The sequence below is a fragment of the Neofelis nebulosa genome, chromosome 3 (assembly GCF_028018385.1).
Source record: "Neofelis nebulosa isolate mNeoNeb1 chromosome 3, mNeoNeb1.pri, whole genome shotgun sequence".
Lineage (NCBI taxonomy): Eukaryota > Metazoa > Chordata > Mammalia > Carnivora > Felidae > Neofelis > Neofelis nebulosa.
The window spans coordinates 111,846,568-111,866,093 of NC_080784.1; the positions used below are offsets into that span (position 1 = coordinate 111,846,568).

Below are 19,526 nucleotides of genomic sequence, written 5' to 3' on the forward strand. Positions count from 1 at the left end.
GATAAAAATAGATCTTCAAGTCCTTTAAAGTCTAAAGTAAGAGGCAACCACATTTCAGAGGAAAACCCTAACATATGCTCAGGAGCTTTATATATTCATTAGGAAGGCAGTTACTTTCTCAGTGTATTTGGAATAAGGTCTCAAGGAGTACAATTCTCTCATGCCCCTAAAATTTGAGTGAAAGGAGGAATGTTTAAGAGTGTTGGGAATACTCACAACAAATGGACTGGAGTCCAGTCCAGCCCATTAGCTGCTGTTGGAGGTGGGAATCTGCCCGGAAGTTTTACCTACCTACTCTTTTGTCTCCCTGATAATACCTGCCTGCTACTAGAGTCTTCACTGCACTAGAAAATTGAAAAGCAGAAACTGTAATTAGAGTCTGAAATGTATTTCCAAATTGCTTTTCAAATAATTAGAAAAACTTACAGCACACCCAGGAAAGTTCATCACTCTCAAGGCAATCTTCTAAGACTAAATATTATCATATTTTACATCTTTGTTAATGGAATGGTAACTTATTAATATTTTAATTTATATCTTTACAAAATAGAAAAAGAGTAACTAAATTAATATTTAGTAATTGAAAAGTTAGCAATGGAATAATAATAGAAAAATTTAGTAAAAGTTTGAATACAGCCAGACCCCGATTTGTTTACCTATTGTCCATGGCCACTTTTGTTCTACAATAGCAGAAAGAAGTGGCTGTGACAGAGACCAGGTGGCCAGCAACGCCTACAATGTTCACTCGCTAGTTCTTTACAAAAAAAAAAAAAAAAATGCTTGCTAATTCTGCTCTGGAATGTAAGCTTTAATTAGTATATGCACTATGAAAATAACATATTATTTGTCCAGTTATAGAATTTAAAAAATTTTTGGCATAATAGCTGTTCATCTCTTTTACTATACCTTTAAAAAGTTGTTTTAAAACTTAAAAAATAGTCATAATGCCAAAATAATATTGAGTTTCATTTTCTTTCTTTTTTTTAGTATAATTTCTGTGTTTTGCTATGTAACATATCTGGAAATTATTCTGGTCTTATTTCCTTTATCATTTTTATAAAAAACTTGCAAGCTTATACATAAGTGAAATTGCAAATATGGACATACAATAACATTGTTCAAGGAGAAATTATTTTTGGTTACTTACTTCCAACACAATTGCTGATATATTCCTCATTGCTATACTATCTATACAAATAAATGCCAGGATATTCAAAATTCTAAATAAAACTTACAGAAAAAATGAAGTATTAATTTACACAAAAAGCTGTTTTATTTAGCATCTCAAATTTTACTTTTCCCCATAAGTTGATTTCTGATTATGAAAAAAAAATTGGAAAATTTATTTATATGAAACTTCCGGCCTAATAATACAATAAATTATATAAAACATTTCTAAGTTTATTTCCAAGAAAAAGTGCCCAGTACCACTGTTTCTGTCTTGCTCCCCCAAAAAAGAACAAAATAAAAATATAAGTCAATCAGTTCTAAACTTCTTAACAACTGTTTATCATTAATTGTGACAAACATGAATGATGGAAAGTGACTAAGGAACACATTTATCTGCACGATTCAGAGAGTGACATCAGTCTTGTAGTGCCCACTTAACATGAAAGAAAAGATGACACAGTTCTTAAGTTCAGAAAACTTCAGCAAGATACAACCACATATTTAGTTTAAGTCACCCTTGGTATTAGAAATTAATTATTTTTTGGTTTTTGGTCCCACAGCCAAAGTGGAGAAATTCTGAGCAGAACATCACTTCCGAAGGTGGACAACAGATGGATTTCAACCTCTACTGTAACTTTCTAAGTCACAGCAATCATTATACGCTCCTATCTATAAAATCTCTGACAGAAGAGTTTATTCAATAATCAGCAGGTTATAAGAATGTTACTTAATTCAGAGAAATCAGATTGTAATATATTTTTAAAGTCAACTCCCATTTTTCAGAACCTATCTATATTAATAGGAATAGAAGGATTTCAACCAGGGGATGATCTTTCTTGCTGGTGATTATGTCTTCCTCTTAAAACATTTTTCATTGTCTTCTGAACTCTGAAGTTTTGAGTGAATTTCTCATTCCAGCCCTTGGACCTCAAAACCATGTTGACACGTGCTTGTGTTTACCTATATTTAATTTTTAAAGCACCTTTAACTTATTTTAATGCATTACATTTTTCTTAATGATGTTTAAAAGGTGAAAAATGGAATACACTTAGGTAACAAAAATATTGAAGGAATTATTAACTAACATTTTCAAGAATGGTCTACATTCTAAGTTAATAAAAAATATTCATAGAAATTACCTTTTAAACAAGATGGTTACTTCTCAGGGAATATATTTACATATTGCAACAAAGCAAGCACGTAGAGTTACTAAAGAGTTACCAAAAAAAGTTTACCTTTTCTGACACCTCAGTTCAGAAATTGCACTAGAAGTGGCCGATCAGAAATCTGGAGTGACTCTCCTGGTGGATGCGGATAATTTAAGCCGTAACCCAGAAGGAGAAACCTCAGCTGTGTGGTTGTTCAGGCAGGTGTTCTCCCCTCCCCCACGGGATTGCCAAGCTCCCCGCCTTTCAAGTTAATTCTCTTGCCTGGTGACTTCCATTCCCATTCCAGAAGCACTGTCCTCTTTTTCACTACAGTGCTGACAGACTTTCTTTTCACTTCTGCTAATTGCACACACTGCCTCTGCAGGTTGTTTGTATTGGTAAGTTCTTAGTTTCTGTTTCAGTTTCACTGTGGTCTGACAGACTCAAGGCTAGGAAATTATGAAATTCATCCAGATCAGAGTAAAAGCCAAAAAGCACCTCAGACCCCTCACCTACTTGTTATTCTCACCCCTGGAAATATTAGGTACACAAACTAAATATGAGTCCAACCCCTCTGTTTCTTTTACTCAGAAATCCTACACATCTTAGTCTCATGGTTTTGCTCTGAAATAAATAACTTGCAATAAGTTCAAATTCCTGGGCCTGGCAGATCAAAGATCAACTTTATTCTCCAGCAAATTTGAAAATCCAAAGATTTCAGAAAGAGATTTTAGCCCCCCCCCCCAAATTCACAATAAACCTTTGTAACTATTTTAAGGAGCATATCATGACAATGAATTACTAAAATCTGAAAGTCACTTAGATATTTGCTCAACTTTTAAGCCTCTGCACAAAATATTATTATCATAATCAGGACAGTGTTTAAAGGCCTTTCCACTGAGGTTAGTCAAATATTGGAAGAAAAACACTTTTATAAGCTGCACCTGGGAGTCGATGTTAGCATATGCTTTGCTTAAAAAATGCCCTGTGACCTAATGGAAAATGAACCATACATGAATATATAAACAGGCAAAAGAATTTGACACCCTGAATGTAAGTGCCATGAGGCTACAAGTCACTCCATAATGAAATACATGTTCAGCTTGGGGCAGTTTCAAATTAAAAAGACAACATCGTTGCTTATTCCAAATATCAGTTCACAGCTAAAGCCAACTCAGGAGGAACAGACATGTGACACCGCATGGCTCCAAGAGGAAACAACAGCGTGCCGCTGAACCAGAGGCAGTTGGGTAGTTTGGTCACATTGGGTTTATTCTGTCTACTTCCTTCTAGGAAGCTTAGAGGTTGGCCAATGAGGTCCACTGTTGATTCTTATGGCACCACCCTCCCCTCCTTCTCGTTTGTGGCTTAGAACTTACCCACACCCCAAGTTCTTGGGTGTCCTCGCTGTTACAGCCATAGTAGTCTGGGGTTCTGTCCAACTCCTGCATGTGTCCGTGTACTCTTACGCTCTTATCCGCATGACAAGACGGGCAGAGAGCTGCATTACCCATCTCACTCCTACAGTTCCTGCCGTCCCTGGGCCCGTGCTTGCCCTCTGTGCTCTGTCCAGGGCTCCCTGGGGGACACTAAAGCGGACAATTCATCCAGACGATCTTTGGCTCCTCCGCTCAAGTCCCCTAAACGCCCCTCACCAGTTCTCCCCATCTGCTGGCTGGCTTGCTGGTGTGAGAGAGAACTCAAAACCCCAGCAACTGCAGGCTGCATTCGGTGACCATTTCCAATTCAGGCTCTGCCAGTCTATTTTTACACCTACCAGGCCAGCTATGCATGTCAATGGAGTGAGGGGGGTGAGGCCAAGAGAGAGCAGGGGAGGGGGCGGTGTTGTTTTGTTTTTCACCATGTGAGCAGCCTGCTCTACACATGGACTTAAGTTCCTGCTGTGTAAAATGTCTCTACATATGAGAATTTTTGCATTACTCAGTGAATGCCTCTGAATCCTTGGATTTTCCCCCTCTGTCTTTCTACTTACACAGAACACCAATCTGGTAATGAGTCCGCTTCACCCACATAATAGATAGAAATTATTTTTGTAATTGTTTACACCAAGAGGCGAGCACTCAGCTAACATACATCGTCTTTCTCATGATCTTTTACAGAAAATAACTGGTTGTCCTTGCAGCATTTAAAATTCATCAGAAACACAGCAATCAAAATGGGTCATTTTACCTTGGTCTGGATGTTTTGAATTTTACAAAGTATCTACAGTTTTCCGTTATTCATGATTGTGCTATGTTAGAGCAAACATTTTGCTTTACGTACAAGTTTAATTTTTAATATTCTGAAAATGTTTCCTCCAGCTTTATAAAAGAATAATTGAGAATGGCTTTTAAAAACATACATACTATCTTTGAAACCACATTACAGATCTTTGAAAGAAATTGTTTCCCACGGAGATGAGAGCACAGTAGATTTATGATGCCAATTGTGACATACATCAAGACTTTGTTATTGACTATTATTGATGAAACTTTATTCCTCCCCTTACCCCCCCATTAGGGTTTTCTCTAAAACTTTATATATGTCATTGCTTTACTATTAGTCCTATCCTTGTTATTTGCTTTCTTTTCTCATATCTTCTAAACAGGTTTTAAACTACTCAATGGCAGGATAAAGATTTAGATGTTTGTTATCACCCATCCACATTATGTATTAAATAATGTTAAAGAAATCTACTGAATTGAAAGCAATCATTTGGGTAACACAGGATGTGGAAGATATTTAGACATCAACCACATTTCATTCGATAGGATAAAATTCACCTTTCTGATTTGCCATTTTCTAAAAACTAAAAATGCCCGTCACTATTATTATTTATTTAAATTAAAAACAGCATTCCTCAAATAGTCTATCACTCTATATTGCTGTCCAAAGCCCTAACAAACTCAAATCCAAGAATGGTATTTTTGGATTGTTGATTCTTACAGCCCCATGCTGGTTTGTTTGTTTTACCAATCCTCTTTGAATAGCTCTTTATCCCAGAGCTTAAGAACCTAGTGTATACTATTTACTATAAGGATCCTACCCTTACATTCCAATTTCTGAGAGGCACTAACAGTATTCAGTGAAATTATTTTTATCTTTCAGCTACAGATGATAGCATATTTTAAAAGTTTTTTTAGGGGCGCCTGGGTGGCTCAGTCGGTTAAGCGTCCGACTTCAGCCCGGGTCTCGATCTCACGGTCCGTGAGTTCGAGCCCCGCGTCGGGCTCTGGGCTGATGGCTCAGAGCCTGGAGCCTGCTTCCGATTCTGTGTCTCCCTCTCTCTCTGCCCCTCCCCCGTTCATGCTGTGTCTCTCTCTGTCTCAAAAATAAATAAACGTTAAAAAAATTTAAAAAAAAAAGTTTTTTTAAAAAATATTGACTGAACCAATAATATTATGATAAAAATGGAGGGGGCATATTTTCTCGATTCATGTTAAAGACAAGCATAACCCAAACATTTTAAATGATAAAGGTTTAATGGGGTTCAAGGAGTGCACTTGCTGTGATCAGCACCGAATGATGTATGGAAGTGTTGAATCAGTATATTGTACACCTGAAACTAACATTATGCTCTATGTTAACTAACTGGAATTTAGATAACAACTTAAGAAAAGGGGGGGGGGATGCGACAGGTGTAGGTGAAAGTATTCATAAAGATGAAGCTTCAGTATCAGTAACAAGATCAGACTGGTAGCTGAGATGTACCAGGCAAAACCTTTTGTGTTGCTCATGTTATTTTTATATAAACTAATGATTTATCACAATACAGTAATTCCTCATTAAATGCCACACATACTTGAACAGTGTACTGTAGAAATTAAATAAGAAATGATGTTTAATCATGTGTTTAGCAACTCTCCTAAAAGGATGGGTTTTAAAATTTCCTATCTTCTCTAAGGTGCTGAGAGCCTTACAGGGCCTTACAAAGTCTTAAAACAGGCGCTTCTTCTTGAATATACATGAACGATCTTATTCAGATTATGAACCAAGATTTCGCTAGCTGTTAAAAGAGGTACAGTTTTTTTTCTCTCTTTCAGAATCAGTTAGTCGAGTGTTTTTAAAACCTAAAAATTTAATATTCAACAGTCTTTTAATAGAGATCATGCAACTTAAAACCTGGAGGCAAATCCTAAAAATTCTCTCTAGCCTCATCCCTTCATTCTAGAGCTTAGATCTGAATCCCTGTACTTACACATGTGAGAGGAATGAATATGTAACCACTCCAGCTTAGGGAAACATGTCCCTAGGTGCTTGATAAATAATTTTGTAGTGCTTTAACAGCATGAATCATTTCCTGGAATCTTTCCGTCTTGTTAATACATTACCCATTCTACCACTATGCCCTCAAGTGGCTTCTGCCTCAGCCAAGCATACATCCCCCTTTCTCCACCAGTCTCTGTTCATCGTCTCTTTCAAAGCACATCTTAAAATCACTTTTTCCTACAAGTCTTAATTACACTTATATTAGTCCCTTAATTTGTTCCATCTTTTTTAATGAAGTTGGGACTACTATCAGCTATTTGCTTTTTTTTTCCAGAATATGCCTTGTCTCTCTCCTTGACCTCACAGATGTAAAATGCACACGGCAGTATTAAATGCTTGTTAAGTAAATGAATAAAAGGCAGCCACCGATAGGAGGGCAATTGATTTTTTCAATATTTAACTGCACTATGCTAACCTTCTTTTTACACTTTAATGGCAACAGATTTAATAATTTTAAACATTTTAAGTGTGACAAATATTTGATTTCATTTCCACATTTACAATAAACACTCTGATTAGCCTTTAAAAAATATTAACATTGTTTAGGGTAAATCTTCCTAGAAAATAATTTGTAGTGTTTTGTTTCAAAAGAAAAAAATGTTGTAAAGTATACTAAGAACATAAACCAGAAAAGAAACATGTTAACAACTCTTACAAAATAATTTTTCTAAACATCTACCAATTAGTTTTCTACCCTTCTCTCTTTCCTTCATCCCAGGGAAATCTTCCCATCCTTTCCCCAATAGAAAAATGTTCTGCTTGCTGAATAGAATAACACCTACCCTCCTTAACATTAGGGATCCAAGGTGGCAACAAAGTCCCACTACTAAAGTTTAGTGCCTAAACAAGTATGGGAAAAGGAAAGGCAAATATAAACTGCTGGTGCTCCTGTGATTGCTAAAATTTTCCATTTTCTGGCCAAACAGACTTCATTATTTTTTTTTTTTTAATTACTTAATGTTTTTGTTGGGGGGGGGGGGCGGGAATCAGAGCACTAGCAGGGGATGGGCACAGAGAGAGGGAGACACAGAATGCAAAGCAGGCTCCAGGGTCTGAGCTACCAGCACAGAGCCCGACGCTGAGCCGGAACTCATGAGCCGCGAGATCATGACCTGAGCCGAAGTCGGTGCTTAACTGACGGCCACCCAGACGCCCCTGGCCAAACAGATTTAAATTATCAATCTGAAAGCTATCGAAGTGTGAAAAATAGAACTTTCAAATGAACAACTTCATACTACTCATGATTACCCCAGACTTTGCCTATGGTGTTTTCCATGTAATCAAAAACAAGGGTGAGAGGAGTTTGCAGAAGAGAGCATTATTTTAGAAGTTAAAACACTGCTAGTTCCATTTCCTAGTGGCAAACTAAGATTGGCTGCTGGGCAGACTTGTCACAAAACCTTGATGAGGTGACAACCCATATACCTAACATTTTGCCAATCAGAAGGCAAAGTTAGCAAATACTGTGTACTACCCATGCCTTACTAATGTACCCGTAGACTGTTGGGATCTCTGTGGACATCTGACAAGGGATATGCTTTCTGCCAGGGCAGAACAATGTCACCACTGTTTCTCAAAAATGCTTCAAAGTCATTAGGGCAAATTATTCAGAAAGCAAATATTTGCATGTTTGGCCACACTTAGAGCAGGATACTTGCATTTGGTACATGATTTAGAAAGTGAAATTCAAAGCCCCCATGACGTGACATACTTTCAATATCCTTCTTAAATTTCCAGGGACCTTTACTGTTATTATTTCATCTGTATTGCCGTTTCAAATCCATCAGGAGAAAAGCGATTAAGGACCGAGAACAAAAGCCACCTTCTCAACTGCAATCTTCTGAAAGTAGCTGTTAAAGTCCCTATGACAGCAAAGCAGAAAACCATCCATTGCAGTTTTATAGAGTTCACCTTTTAAATATGAAGCAGCGATTATAGAATCATCAGAAAACTAACACCTTGGAGAAGAAATAACTTTATCAGTTCTCTAATTTAACCTAAAGAGTTAGATCACAGCTCCTGCAGAGGAATGAAAAGACCTCTTAGCTAGGAAAAACTAATCCCAGATTTTGGGTCGATCACTAATTTCCCTGCATGGAGTTGTGTAACCTTTATCAAATCTGAGCTTTAGTTTTCTTTTTTATTTTTTATTTTTTTTTTTTTTTTAAATTTTTTTTTAACGTTTATTTACTTTTGAGACAGAGAGAGACAGAGCATGAATGGGGGAGGGTCAGAGAGAGAGAGGGAGACACAGAATCCGAAACAGGCTCCAGGCTCTGAGCTGTCAGCACAGAGCCCGACGCGGGGCTCGAACTCACGAGCTGTGAGATCATGACCTGAGCCGAAGTCTGACGCTTAACCGACTGAGCCACCCAGGCGCCCCTAGTTTTCTTTTTTAAAATGAGGAGGTCAGACTACATCCCTTCCAGCTCTGGAGTTCTTCAGTTCCATGCAACCTTACTTGTTTACATTTGAAAATACATCTAACAAGAGGGGAGTTGACGCTGCCCATCTCTTTAGTTAGCTGGCATGAGAGAGAAAGATAAGAACAACTCAATATCTTGCATCACAGGCCCCTGGTTCTACGAGCTATCTGCATTCAGTGGCATTTCCGTGGGACACTCACAAGGGAAGCTGAAAGGACCATTGTGTGAAACACGACAAACTGTTGGTATCTAGGAGCTCTTTTGCAAGGTGCAGACCCTTTTGCTCTTGCTCCACCTTTCCTGAAAATTAGCTCCAATGAAAAACGGGAAACATTTTGGACACCTCACCCTGCCGGTTTTCTACATCTCACAAGAGTAAAACAGCTTTCACCTGGAAATGGTCTCGGTCTGGAAAACTGATGTTGTAGGACAGCTTTATAGGATTTTGTAGCACAATGTTTTTGCAAATCAGCTGCATAAAATAGAAAGGATTTTATTCTCCCTCATATATGTCAATTAATTTGTTCTTAAAGGACAAGTGCTATCAATATTAAAAATACTGAAAAACGTATCTTGCCAGGAGTCTTGGAAGTAGCAAATCTGAAAGAATGTTTCACTCAGAATTATTTAATTTTTTCTCTCTTCCAAGTGGTAAGGGTTATGCAAGGATATGTATCACAGAAATGAAAAAACCAAAGTGCAGTCTCTTAATCTAAACTATCATTGCAACATAAAAGTCCTAACATGGTAGTTACCACTTTGATTGCATTTTGCAGATCATTAGTATGTAAGAGTTATCCTGAATTTAGAAAACTGTTCAGATTACAATCCACCTCCCCCTGTTCTCCCCACCAACAGCTTTTTCCTTTTTTAAACCATGCTAGCTGTAATTCAAAACTGATTGTTTTGGTCAAATGTATTTATCTGATTAAACTAATATTTCATTACTCCTATTGTGTGCAGAATTCTCCATGTCCAATCACGTGAAACCAGGGACAAATTCCCCTAACTTTGGGAATCACTGACCTGTGGAAATAAAACTAGAACATTCCGTGCAACACAGGAGACAGCACGTTATTTTCTCCTCTGTTTGGGTGCATTCAATACAATTTCTTTAGCTAAAAGTTAAACATGTAACTATTTTTACCAGTTGGATCTGTTATATAATTGATCAATCAGGAAAACTGTTGCATAATTTATAGATCTACACAGATTCTCCATATTAACATGTGGCATAACTTTTCTAATTGAGGTCAGGATAAATGAGTTTTACTGTTTATGCTGTCCACAAATTAATCAAAATGAATATTGCCAAGCTATTTATGTGCCCACAAACATCAATTAACCAATTTCATTTTACATTCCTCCCAGCTATTATTTTCATTCCAAACTGCTGCCTCTTGACTCCTAGTACATAAAGGAGGACATTCTTTAGTAAACAGTGCTAACAACTTGAGAAGTTTTCTAAAGGCTACTCCACACAATGCCCGGCACAAAGTGGGCACTCAATAAGTGTCGGTAACTGACATTAAAGACACTATGAGCCAAGAAGTGTAGGGTGTCCAAAGCAAGCCTAAAGGGCCACGTGACTAGTTCGTGATGTGCTGTCATACTGGACAGCATTTTGAAACACAACATAAAACAATTTAGCCATTGTGCACTCCTACTTTTTCTGAAGAAAAATACATATTTACATAATACTCAGAAAATGGATAACCACTAACGCAGGGGCTCTCCCAAGGCTTTATTTGTAGAAAGAGTCAAGGATGAAAATAAAAAAGCAGGAAGGGGGCTCCATTGCAATCAGGCTTTTTTTTTTTTAATTTTTTTTCAACGTTTATTTATTTTTGGGACAGAGAGAGACAGAGCATGAACGGGGGAGGGACAGAGAGAGAGAGGGAGACACAGAATCGGAAACAGGCTCCAGGCTCCGAGCCATCAGCCCAGAGCCTGACGCGGGGCTCGAACTCACGGACCGTGAGATCGTGACCTGGCTGAAGTCGGACGCTTAACCGACTGCGCCACCCAGGCGCCCCTGCAATCAGGCTTTAATAGTTACTTTCTGAAACCTAAGTCAGTATTTTAGTTTATTAACATTTCTTGTAAGTTTCCATCTGTAAACTAGGGAGACAGTGGATAGAGGTAATCTGAAAAGGACTCTGTTAAGGGGATTTTAAGATGAATGAATGGTGCACAGCACAAGTGTTGATCACTGAATGGGGTAAAGTCTAGTGCCTAGAGGAACAATGTTCTTAGAGGATGTAACTCTTCACAAGCTGACCGGTTATGCTCTATATGATGCATGCCACAGTTGTCTAGACCTATCTATGAAAATGGTCTCTCACATGCCATGGTAGTTAGACACCATGCTTGATCATTAATTAGAACAAGATAAACGGGAGTGCTATCCTAACAAGAATTTATAATCAACCTCTCCAAATAATGCCTTACTATTGTTAAGTATATAAGAAACCCCACCACTAAGCTCAAATAAATTTTCCATGGCTGAGATTAGCAAATAAAAGTTCATTTATCCTTTCCATATTTCTCAAGTCTCATTTCACTTACTATATGGACAGTTTTCCTTTGATGGTTCACAGGCATTATTTTACATACACATATTCTCAGTTAGAGAACCCTAGAGGTTCTAGAGAAATAGCAACTTTTCAGAAACTTTTTGGGTTATGACATGCAATATGAAGGCTTAAATGTTTTGATACATTTGCCATTACTGAAAAAGTCTCTTCAATTTAAAGTAGAGCCCAGTTCAATGTAATCATACACTCAAATGTTTTAATCTATTTCTCTCAAAGTATTTTAAAATAGTAATTTCCCAACAAAATAAATGCACATGCACACACAAACACACACACACACACACACACACACACACACACACACATACACACATGCACATACACTCTTTGAAATTAGGAGACATGGACATTTAAAATACACTGCCAGGCTATAGCCAGGAACTGATCAATTAAGAACAAACTCAAGTTCAAACTAAATTTTTAATATTAGTTCAAACTGGAGCAGATTTAAGTATTTATCAAAATTACCAATTAAACCTGACTTGTTATGAGGATGGTAACTGATTTCCTTATACTATACATTAAAATACTAAGTCAAGAAGTTTCAGTGATTATAAAATACATTATTATTAATTTTTTTAAATTACATGTTGAGTATGCATTTAATCAAGAATTAAATTAACAATTACAGAATGATTGACTAAATTCAATTTATTTCAAAGGCTGAGAAAACTTAGAGCACCAAAAAGAATCTGAATTTCATTGTCCAACTGATATTTAATTTGGGTTCTATTTCAAGATCTCTCTTGAGCAAACTTATTCCATGTACCTTAAAGTATAAATAATAGTTTATAATCCTTTACCTACTATTCATACTAGAATAAATATCTTGATTATATATCATTTGTTCCCCTGGATAATGGGAAATTATGGGGTAAAGTTTTTAATTATATCCTACTTTTTTTTGGAAGAGAGAATAATTTTATAGGCAATCAAAACCCTGGGAAAACTAAAAATAAAAATATTATAAAATCAATACCATTAATTCAATTCTCCTAAAACTGTGCCATTGTGGTCTTATGTTCTCTGAGCTACAATGTTGTTGGCCATATGTCATTAAGGAACAAACACTGGGCAGAGCACTGCCAGTCACCAATCTGAACTTTAGTATTCCCATCTGTATAATAATGAGCTACAGCAAATAGACTCTTCCGCTAATATCTGTATGTGTTAAATCTTTAGAGTCATAAGTTTATAAATCATCCTATGAGGTCAGCATATAATTTACCTACTCTTCAGGACAATAAGAAAGAAATAAAAGAGGGAAGAAGGGAGGAAGGGAAGGAAGGAAGGAAGGAAAGATTGTAAATATAAGAAAATGCAGATCTGTCTCTCAAACCTAAGAAGAGTTTTTGCTTTAAGAGTACTTATTAAAAATATTTCTAATAAAAATGTTTTTCCTTTCTATTAGCTCTTTAGAGCTAGTATTTAAATATTCTCAGGGATTTCCTAGGTCAATAAAGAATCTCTCCCCTAAGTATGTGTTCTCCTCAAACCTGTTCCCGGCCCTGCCTCCTCTGGCTCAACTGACCAGCACCCTATACTCTCTGCTGCTCAGGCTAGAAATGTTGATGTTTTTGACATTCCTTTTCCCATACATTTAGGTCTAAAGAGTCTGCATTTTTCCATCTCTTAGTCACTATTTTAGGTCAGGAATTCATCATTTCCTGACTGAATTACTATAACTCTCCCCTGAATATTTTCCTGCTTCTGGCCTTGCTCTATTCCAAATCCATTTCCCACACAATAGCTGGAGTGAGCTTTCTGAAGCTCACAGCTGTTCAGGGCACTTCCTATAATTTCCACGATAAAAGACAAAACCTTTAATGTGCTCTACAGAGTCCTGAATGATGTGGCCCCGCTCCCCTATCTTATCTTTGCCTTTTCTCTTGTAATTTCTTTTGGACTTTTATAAACAAGGAACCCTCCATGCGTATCACCTCCCTCCCTCCCACTGTATTTACAATACTTCTCTTGGAACCCTCCCTGCCTGGCCAACAGAAGACTGAGGGCCTGTTGTGAACACAGAGTCATCACAGCGATAGCTACCCTGCACTGTAATCATCTTTTTACATGCTTGTCTTCCTCACTAGACTATGAGCTCATGGTGGACAGACACTATATTTTATTTGTCTGTTTGTTCCTAGGACTTCTGACAATGTCTCTAATAGAGCAGACACTCATAATTGATTACTGAATACATAAACAATAAAAAAAATCTTTCTTGACACATTTAAAATACGATTGGTTTTCATAAACATTCATTTCATTTATCCCATAAATATTTATTTGGCACTCTATGCCAGGCTGGAACATGTCATTTAAATAAAAAGAGGCAAATGGGCAGTATTTCTGATGTACACATACATTCTTCAGTAAATCTCTGGGAATGGCAATCTGTAGCAATCTATTCAATTGCCAGTAAATGCTCCTTTGTTTGTTCGCATTACCATTCTGTCAGCTCTTGTTAGATTATTTTTTCAGATGTTTGATTTTGTCATGAAGTGGTCGAGGCACTGAACCTACTGGTAATCATTTGAATATAAGCAGGAATGAAAAGAGGAACCATTATGCAAATGGCTATAAGAGCAATAGTGGCCACAAACCAGAAGATGGTTTATTAAGTAAGGATAAGACTATTAATCACACTGGATATTCCAGCCATGCCTAAAGCCTATGCAGAGTAATCACTGTTGATGCCAGAGAAACACTCCAGTTGTTCTCTAGAGGGACAAATAGATTACCCTTACAATGAATGTCTATCACACACACATACACACCGCCCCCCCCCCCCCCGATTACTCCATGGCTTGGCCATCGTGGGCCTCTAAGGTATTATATGCCCTGCAAACCTCTATTCATTCCATTCTTTCCACCCATAGAGTTGCTCTGTGTTATCTCATTCTTTTTTATTGAGGATGATGGGTTATCCATAGATCCCTGCCCTTATGGTCACACTAATCCTCTGCACAGACCTCACTTCTTTTTGGCCATGACCTTCTCTGACATTGCTTCTTACCTATGACACTCAATTCTTTCTCCTTCTCTCCACTGTTTCTCTTTATTTATTCATATATACCTTTCCTTCTAACATGTTTTGCTTTCAACACAAACACTAACCTCTGTAGACAACAACCAGTAATATAACAAATTCATAGCAAAATACCTTACAGTTATCAGCCTATAGCAAGTAGTCATAGAAAAGACATGCGTTTCCTACTTTTGTTCATGATAAACAACCAATTCAAGGGGGCAGGTGGAACTCCCCAATTTTTCCACTGTTAGATATCAGTAATTTAGATGTATGTTAACTGCAATAAAGGCACATCTTGAAGAAAGGAGCACCATAAAAATTTAAAGTCTTGCCTTCTTTTTTATGACATTCTAATGTTTACAATTAGAATTTCCAGGGGCACCTGGGTATCTCACTCAGTTAAGCATCTAACTCTTATTTTTGGCTCAGGTCATGATCTCATGGTTCATGGAAATCAATTTAAGCCCCTCCCCACATCAGGCTCTGCACTGACAGTGTGGAGCCTGCTTGGGATTCTCTCTCTCTCCCTCTCTCTCTGCCCATCTCCTACTCTCCCTCTCTAAAAATAAATGTAAAAACATTAAAAAAATAAATAAACAAAGTAAGGATTTCTAGCTTCTAAATCCCTAAGGCAATAACATTTATTTCTGACTTCATATTTTGATAATTCATTAGACTTTATGGCAAGATTCTAACCAAATTTTGTCAAATTTACTAAACACATAGGTCATGTTATATTTGGTTGATCAAGAAGTATGTCACGACAACTTAATTTTATACTAAATTCTTCCAAAAAAGAATCATCAATAAGAGTGAAAGTAGCTTCCATTAACCACTGACATTTTAAAATGTCAATTTTACTGAAATATGTTGTTTCTATTTTGATAACATTCAATTTTAGCTGCTTTGGGGATCAAGCGTTAAAAATTACCTCTGATAAGGTATTACTTTCTCTTTGTTTTATAACCTGATACAGTTCAGTTTATTAATATCCCACACTAACATAATGGAAGATGGCTCTTTCTATGTTATAAAGGTATCATGCAGACCCTTGATCTCATTGTTCAGCAGAGCAGAAATGGCATTTAAAGCTCTTTATGTGCTATGTTTTGTCTCTGTAGCCAATAGTACCTCAGTAGTCTTCCTTGTCCAGTTTGCTATATATTTATGTCCTTGGGTTCTTTCCGTAGTCCAGTGAAAAAAATTAACTTTCAGGAAATTTTAGACCTTCCTCTGCAGTTTGATAAACAGACTTCATATTAACCATTTGAATTTTGGATCTGTGAAACTGACTTCACCTGTCCCCCACTCTTCTAAGAGATTCCTGTTGAAAACATCTAGGACTTAGACATCTTCGTTGATACTATTTTGATTGTTAGAGATACAGGTATTACAGATGGTTTGAGTACTTGATAGTTCTAACCCTTCTGTCCTGCTTCTTTGCATTTCTTATCATTAAAGACCTTTTTGTTATATAAACCACATTACAACTCTTAAGAGGCTCTCCCTATCCAGTTTGCTTTGTTCCTTGATATGTCAGAAATATTTTTATTTATCTTAGTGACACATGATCCCATCTTTGATCATAGTCTGCTGGGCCCAGTGTCTGCAGCTAGATCTATTCTAAAGCCAGATCCCAAAAGCCCTCATGGGCCGAGTCTGGTTGAGACACGACTACCGTACCTCACGATATACTTGCAAAGTACAACGCTGCTCTGTGGAATGATTCTATACTTTAAATTTCAATACTGTTTAACTTACAAAATTTGTTTTCAATTTCACATGCTTATGAAAAAGATCCATCCCTTTGATAAAGCTTGTTAAAATGATCAATCCCTGAAGTACATTTGAGTACCTGCTATAGTAAAACTACAACACTGTAACTTCAATTTATTGAAAACTCATAGGAAAAAAGAGCAGAGAGAGATAAAACACATATAAAAGTAAAACTTTGAGAAACATAGATATATTTGTATACACGTGCATATGTACACATATACATACACATCATACCTTAAGAACAACGGAATTCCAACCATAGATGTCCTCAAATAAGAACCTACTCTGAAATGAGTTAATTAGGAAAAAAAAAAAAACTCTAATCAAGTTGTATCAGAGTTTAGGGTCTGATAGTTTTGACATTTCAGGATAGTATTCTATTTTTTCTTTTATATGGTAGAGACATTTTCCTAGTCAACTTTGTTACTCTGTTAGGTCAAATTCTTGACCTTATTTACTCCATGGCATTCAATGATACTTGAGCTCAAAGAGGAAAGAGAAGGGAAAAGAAGAAAAAGCCTTTGAACCCTTAAAGTTTTGTCTATACATTCCACTCTTGTATCTTGCCCGGATGTGTTTTTATCCCTGAATCGTCCATGAAAATGCATGTGGTTTCACACAGAGAAAAACTGCTTCTTTAGGATATGTGGAATCACAGAGATCCCATTTAACTCCACTGTGCTTTAGTGTGCAGGACTGTTAGAAGGTTTTAAAGTCAGTTACAATATACTGTTTGTTGTGACCGAAGTGTCTTTGGTGGCATGCTCTACATACAGGTTTGTCTCCGCTTGAGAGTCTGGAAACTAACCTGACGTGGGCACAACCACGTACCCAGCCTTTAACGTCTAAATGAGCACCACACTTCAATTCCTTGTGTTTTAGTCCTTTTGGATTACAATGACATGCATGCCTTTTAGCAGCTTTCAAATGGGAGAAACCTATATATATATATATCAGAGGAGGGGTCCTTCAAAAGTTTTATAAATCAATGGAGCACTGATACATCTTAGAAGAAATGGAACCTAGATTTCAGCAATGTAACTTATATCTAGATAACCTATATACTTGAGTCACTGGCCTGTAGGCACCTCATCCCAGGAGCTTGAGTGACATTCATCAAAACAAAGCAGGAAGAGAATAAGGAAAGTTCCGGAGTTTAGCCCTGCTTTAGGGCAGCTAAACATGCCAATAATGTGTACTGAGTGTGAACAAGAATCAAGGTTAAGAGAGAAACAGTGCAAATAGGGTATTGAGAGGGTCATGCCAGCTTGATGTGGTAGATTTCATGTACTCCAGAGGAACGTTTCAAGTCCCACAAAGGTGAGAAAATTTGTATTGAAAATAGTAAAGTTAATAGTTTATAAAACAATTAAAAGGGTTTTTAATAGTTTTTAAACATTAGTGTGACTTTAAGATGGAAACACAGGAAATTAACATTTAAATATTACTTGTACCAAAGAAGATGAAAAATATTTCTCCAGGGGCACCTGGGTGGCTCGGTCGGTTAAGTGTCTGACTCTCACTTCGGCTCAGGTCACGATCTCACGGTTTGTGAGTTCCAGCACTGCATCAGGCTCTGTGCTGACAGCTCAGAACCTGCTTGGGATTCTCTCTCTCTACCTCTCTCTCTGCCCCTCCCCCATTCACTCTGTCTCAGTCTCTCACAAAATAAATAAATACATTTAAAATTTTTTAAATTAAAAAATACATTTCAGAAAAATTTTTGTCCCCTCTTTTGTAATGTCTTGAATTTCCTTGTTAATATATGTGACTGAGAATAGTTGATCACAAAATGTTAAAAGCTCTGGTTATGTTTCATTCTGTAATATGTGCTCATGCTTGATACAATCTCCAACTTACCCAAATAACCTTGTCCTCTGGGTTTGATTCAGAACACTAACCTATGACAAATTTGAGTTTAGGACACAAAAATAGTAATTTGATGTTTATTTTATTTATTTATTTTTTATTTGAGAGAGAGAGAGAGAGAGAGAGAGAGCACCAGCAGGGGAGAGGGGCAGAGGGAGAGAGAGAGAATCTCAAGCAGGCTCCATGCTCAGTGCAGAGTCTAATATAGGGCTCAATTCCATGACCTTGGGATCATGATGTGAGCTGAAATCAAGAGTCGGATGCTCACCCAGTGTTTATAGCAACACTATCGACAATAGCCAAAGTATGGAAAGAGCCCAAATGTCCATCAATGGGTTAATAGATATAGAAGATGTGGTATATATATATATATATATATATATATATATACACACACACACACACACACACACACACACACACACACACCATGGAGTATTACTCGGCAATCAAAAAGAATGAAATCTTGCTATTTGCAGCTACATGGATGGAACTAGAGGGTATTATGCTAAGTGACATTAGTCAGTCAGATAAAGACAAATATCATATAACTTCACTCATATGAGGACTTTAAGACACAGAACAGATGAACACAAGGGAAGGGAAGCAAAAATAATATAAAAATAGGGAGGGAGATAAAACATAAGAGACTCTTAAATATGGAGAACAAACAGAGGGTTACTGGAAGGGTTGTGGGATGTGGAATGGGCTAAATTGGTAAGGGGCATTAAGGAATCTACCCCTGAAATCATTGTTGCACTATATGCTAACTGATGTGGATGTAAAGTAAAAAAAAAAAAAAAAAAAAAAAAAAAGTGATTCATGCCATTAATTAATAAAAATATCATATTATTTATCTGGATTTCATGGTATGTGGTATTTATTACTTTTAAAATGTGTAATTCATTGTGATTCTTTTTCTCAGTATAAATAAATACTTTCGTAACTAAAAAGAAAAAAAAAGAGTCGGATGCTCGACCAACTGTGCCACCTAGGTGCCCCAATAATTCGATGTTTAGAATCAGTGCGTATTTGCTGTGTCTAAGGCAATGTGACATGATATAAGAAGAAAATCAGTGCCCATTATGGGCACAGCAAGCTGGTCAAATACTGTGACACCAGGGCATTAGGCTGCCCCAGGTAGGATATTATTCTCATCTCATGTATAAAACTTCCAAGTACATAGGCTTAGAAAAAGAACCTAAAATCCTCCTAAGGTAAACACATTTAGGTA

General features: G+C 36.9%; 1 protein-coding gene across 50 annotated transcripts in view; it reads right to left on the reverse strand.

Moving 5' to 3' along the window:
- ANK2 (ankyrin 2) overlaps positions 1-19,526 on the reverse strand; it is a 679,068-nt gene that overhangs the window by 242,153 nt on the left and 417,389 nt on the right. For 12 of the 50 annotated variants that reach the window (XM_058721560.1, XM_058721576.1, XM_058721571.1 and 9 more), the window contains exon 1: positions 3,698-4,074. The exons of 14 other annotated variants lie outside the window; for them this stretch is intronic. In XM_058721560.1, coding sequence (XP_058577543.1) covers positions 3,698-3,832 — 135 coding nt within the window. In that variant the 5' untranslated portion in view covers positions 3,833-4,074. Of the gene's footprint in view, positions 1-3,697; positions 4,077-19,526 lie in introns of those variants that run through there. 24 more of the 50 variants (XM_058721603.1, XM_058721609.1, XM_058721604.1 and 21 more) reach the window with 6 other exon arrangements.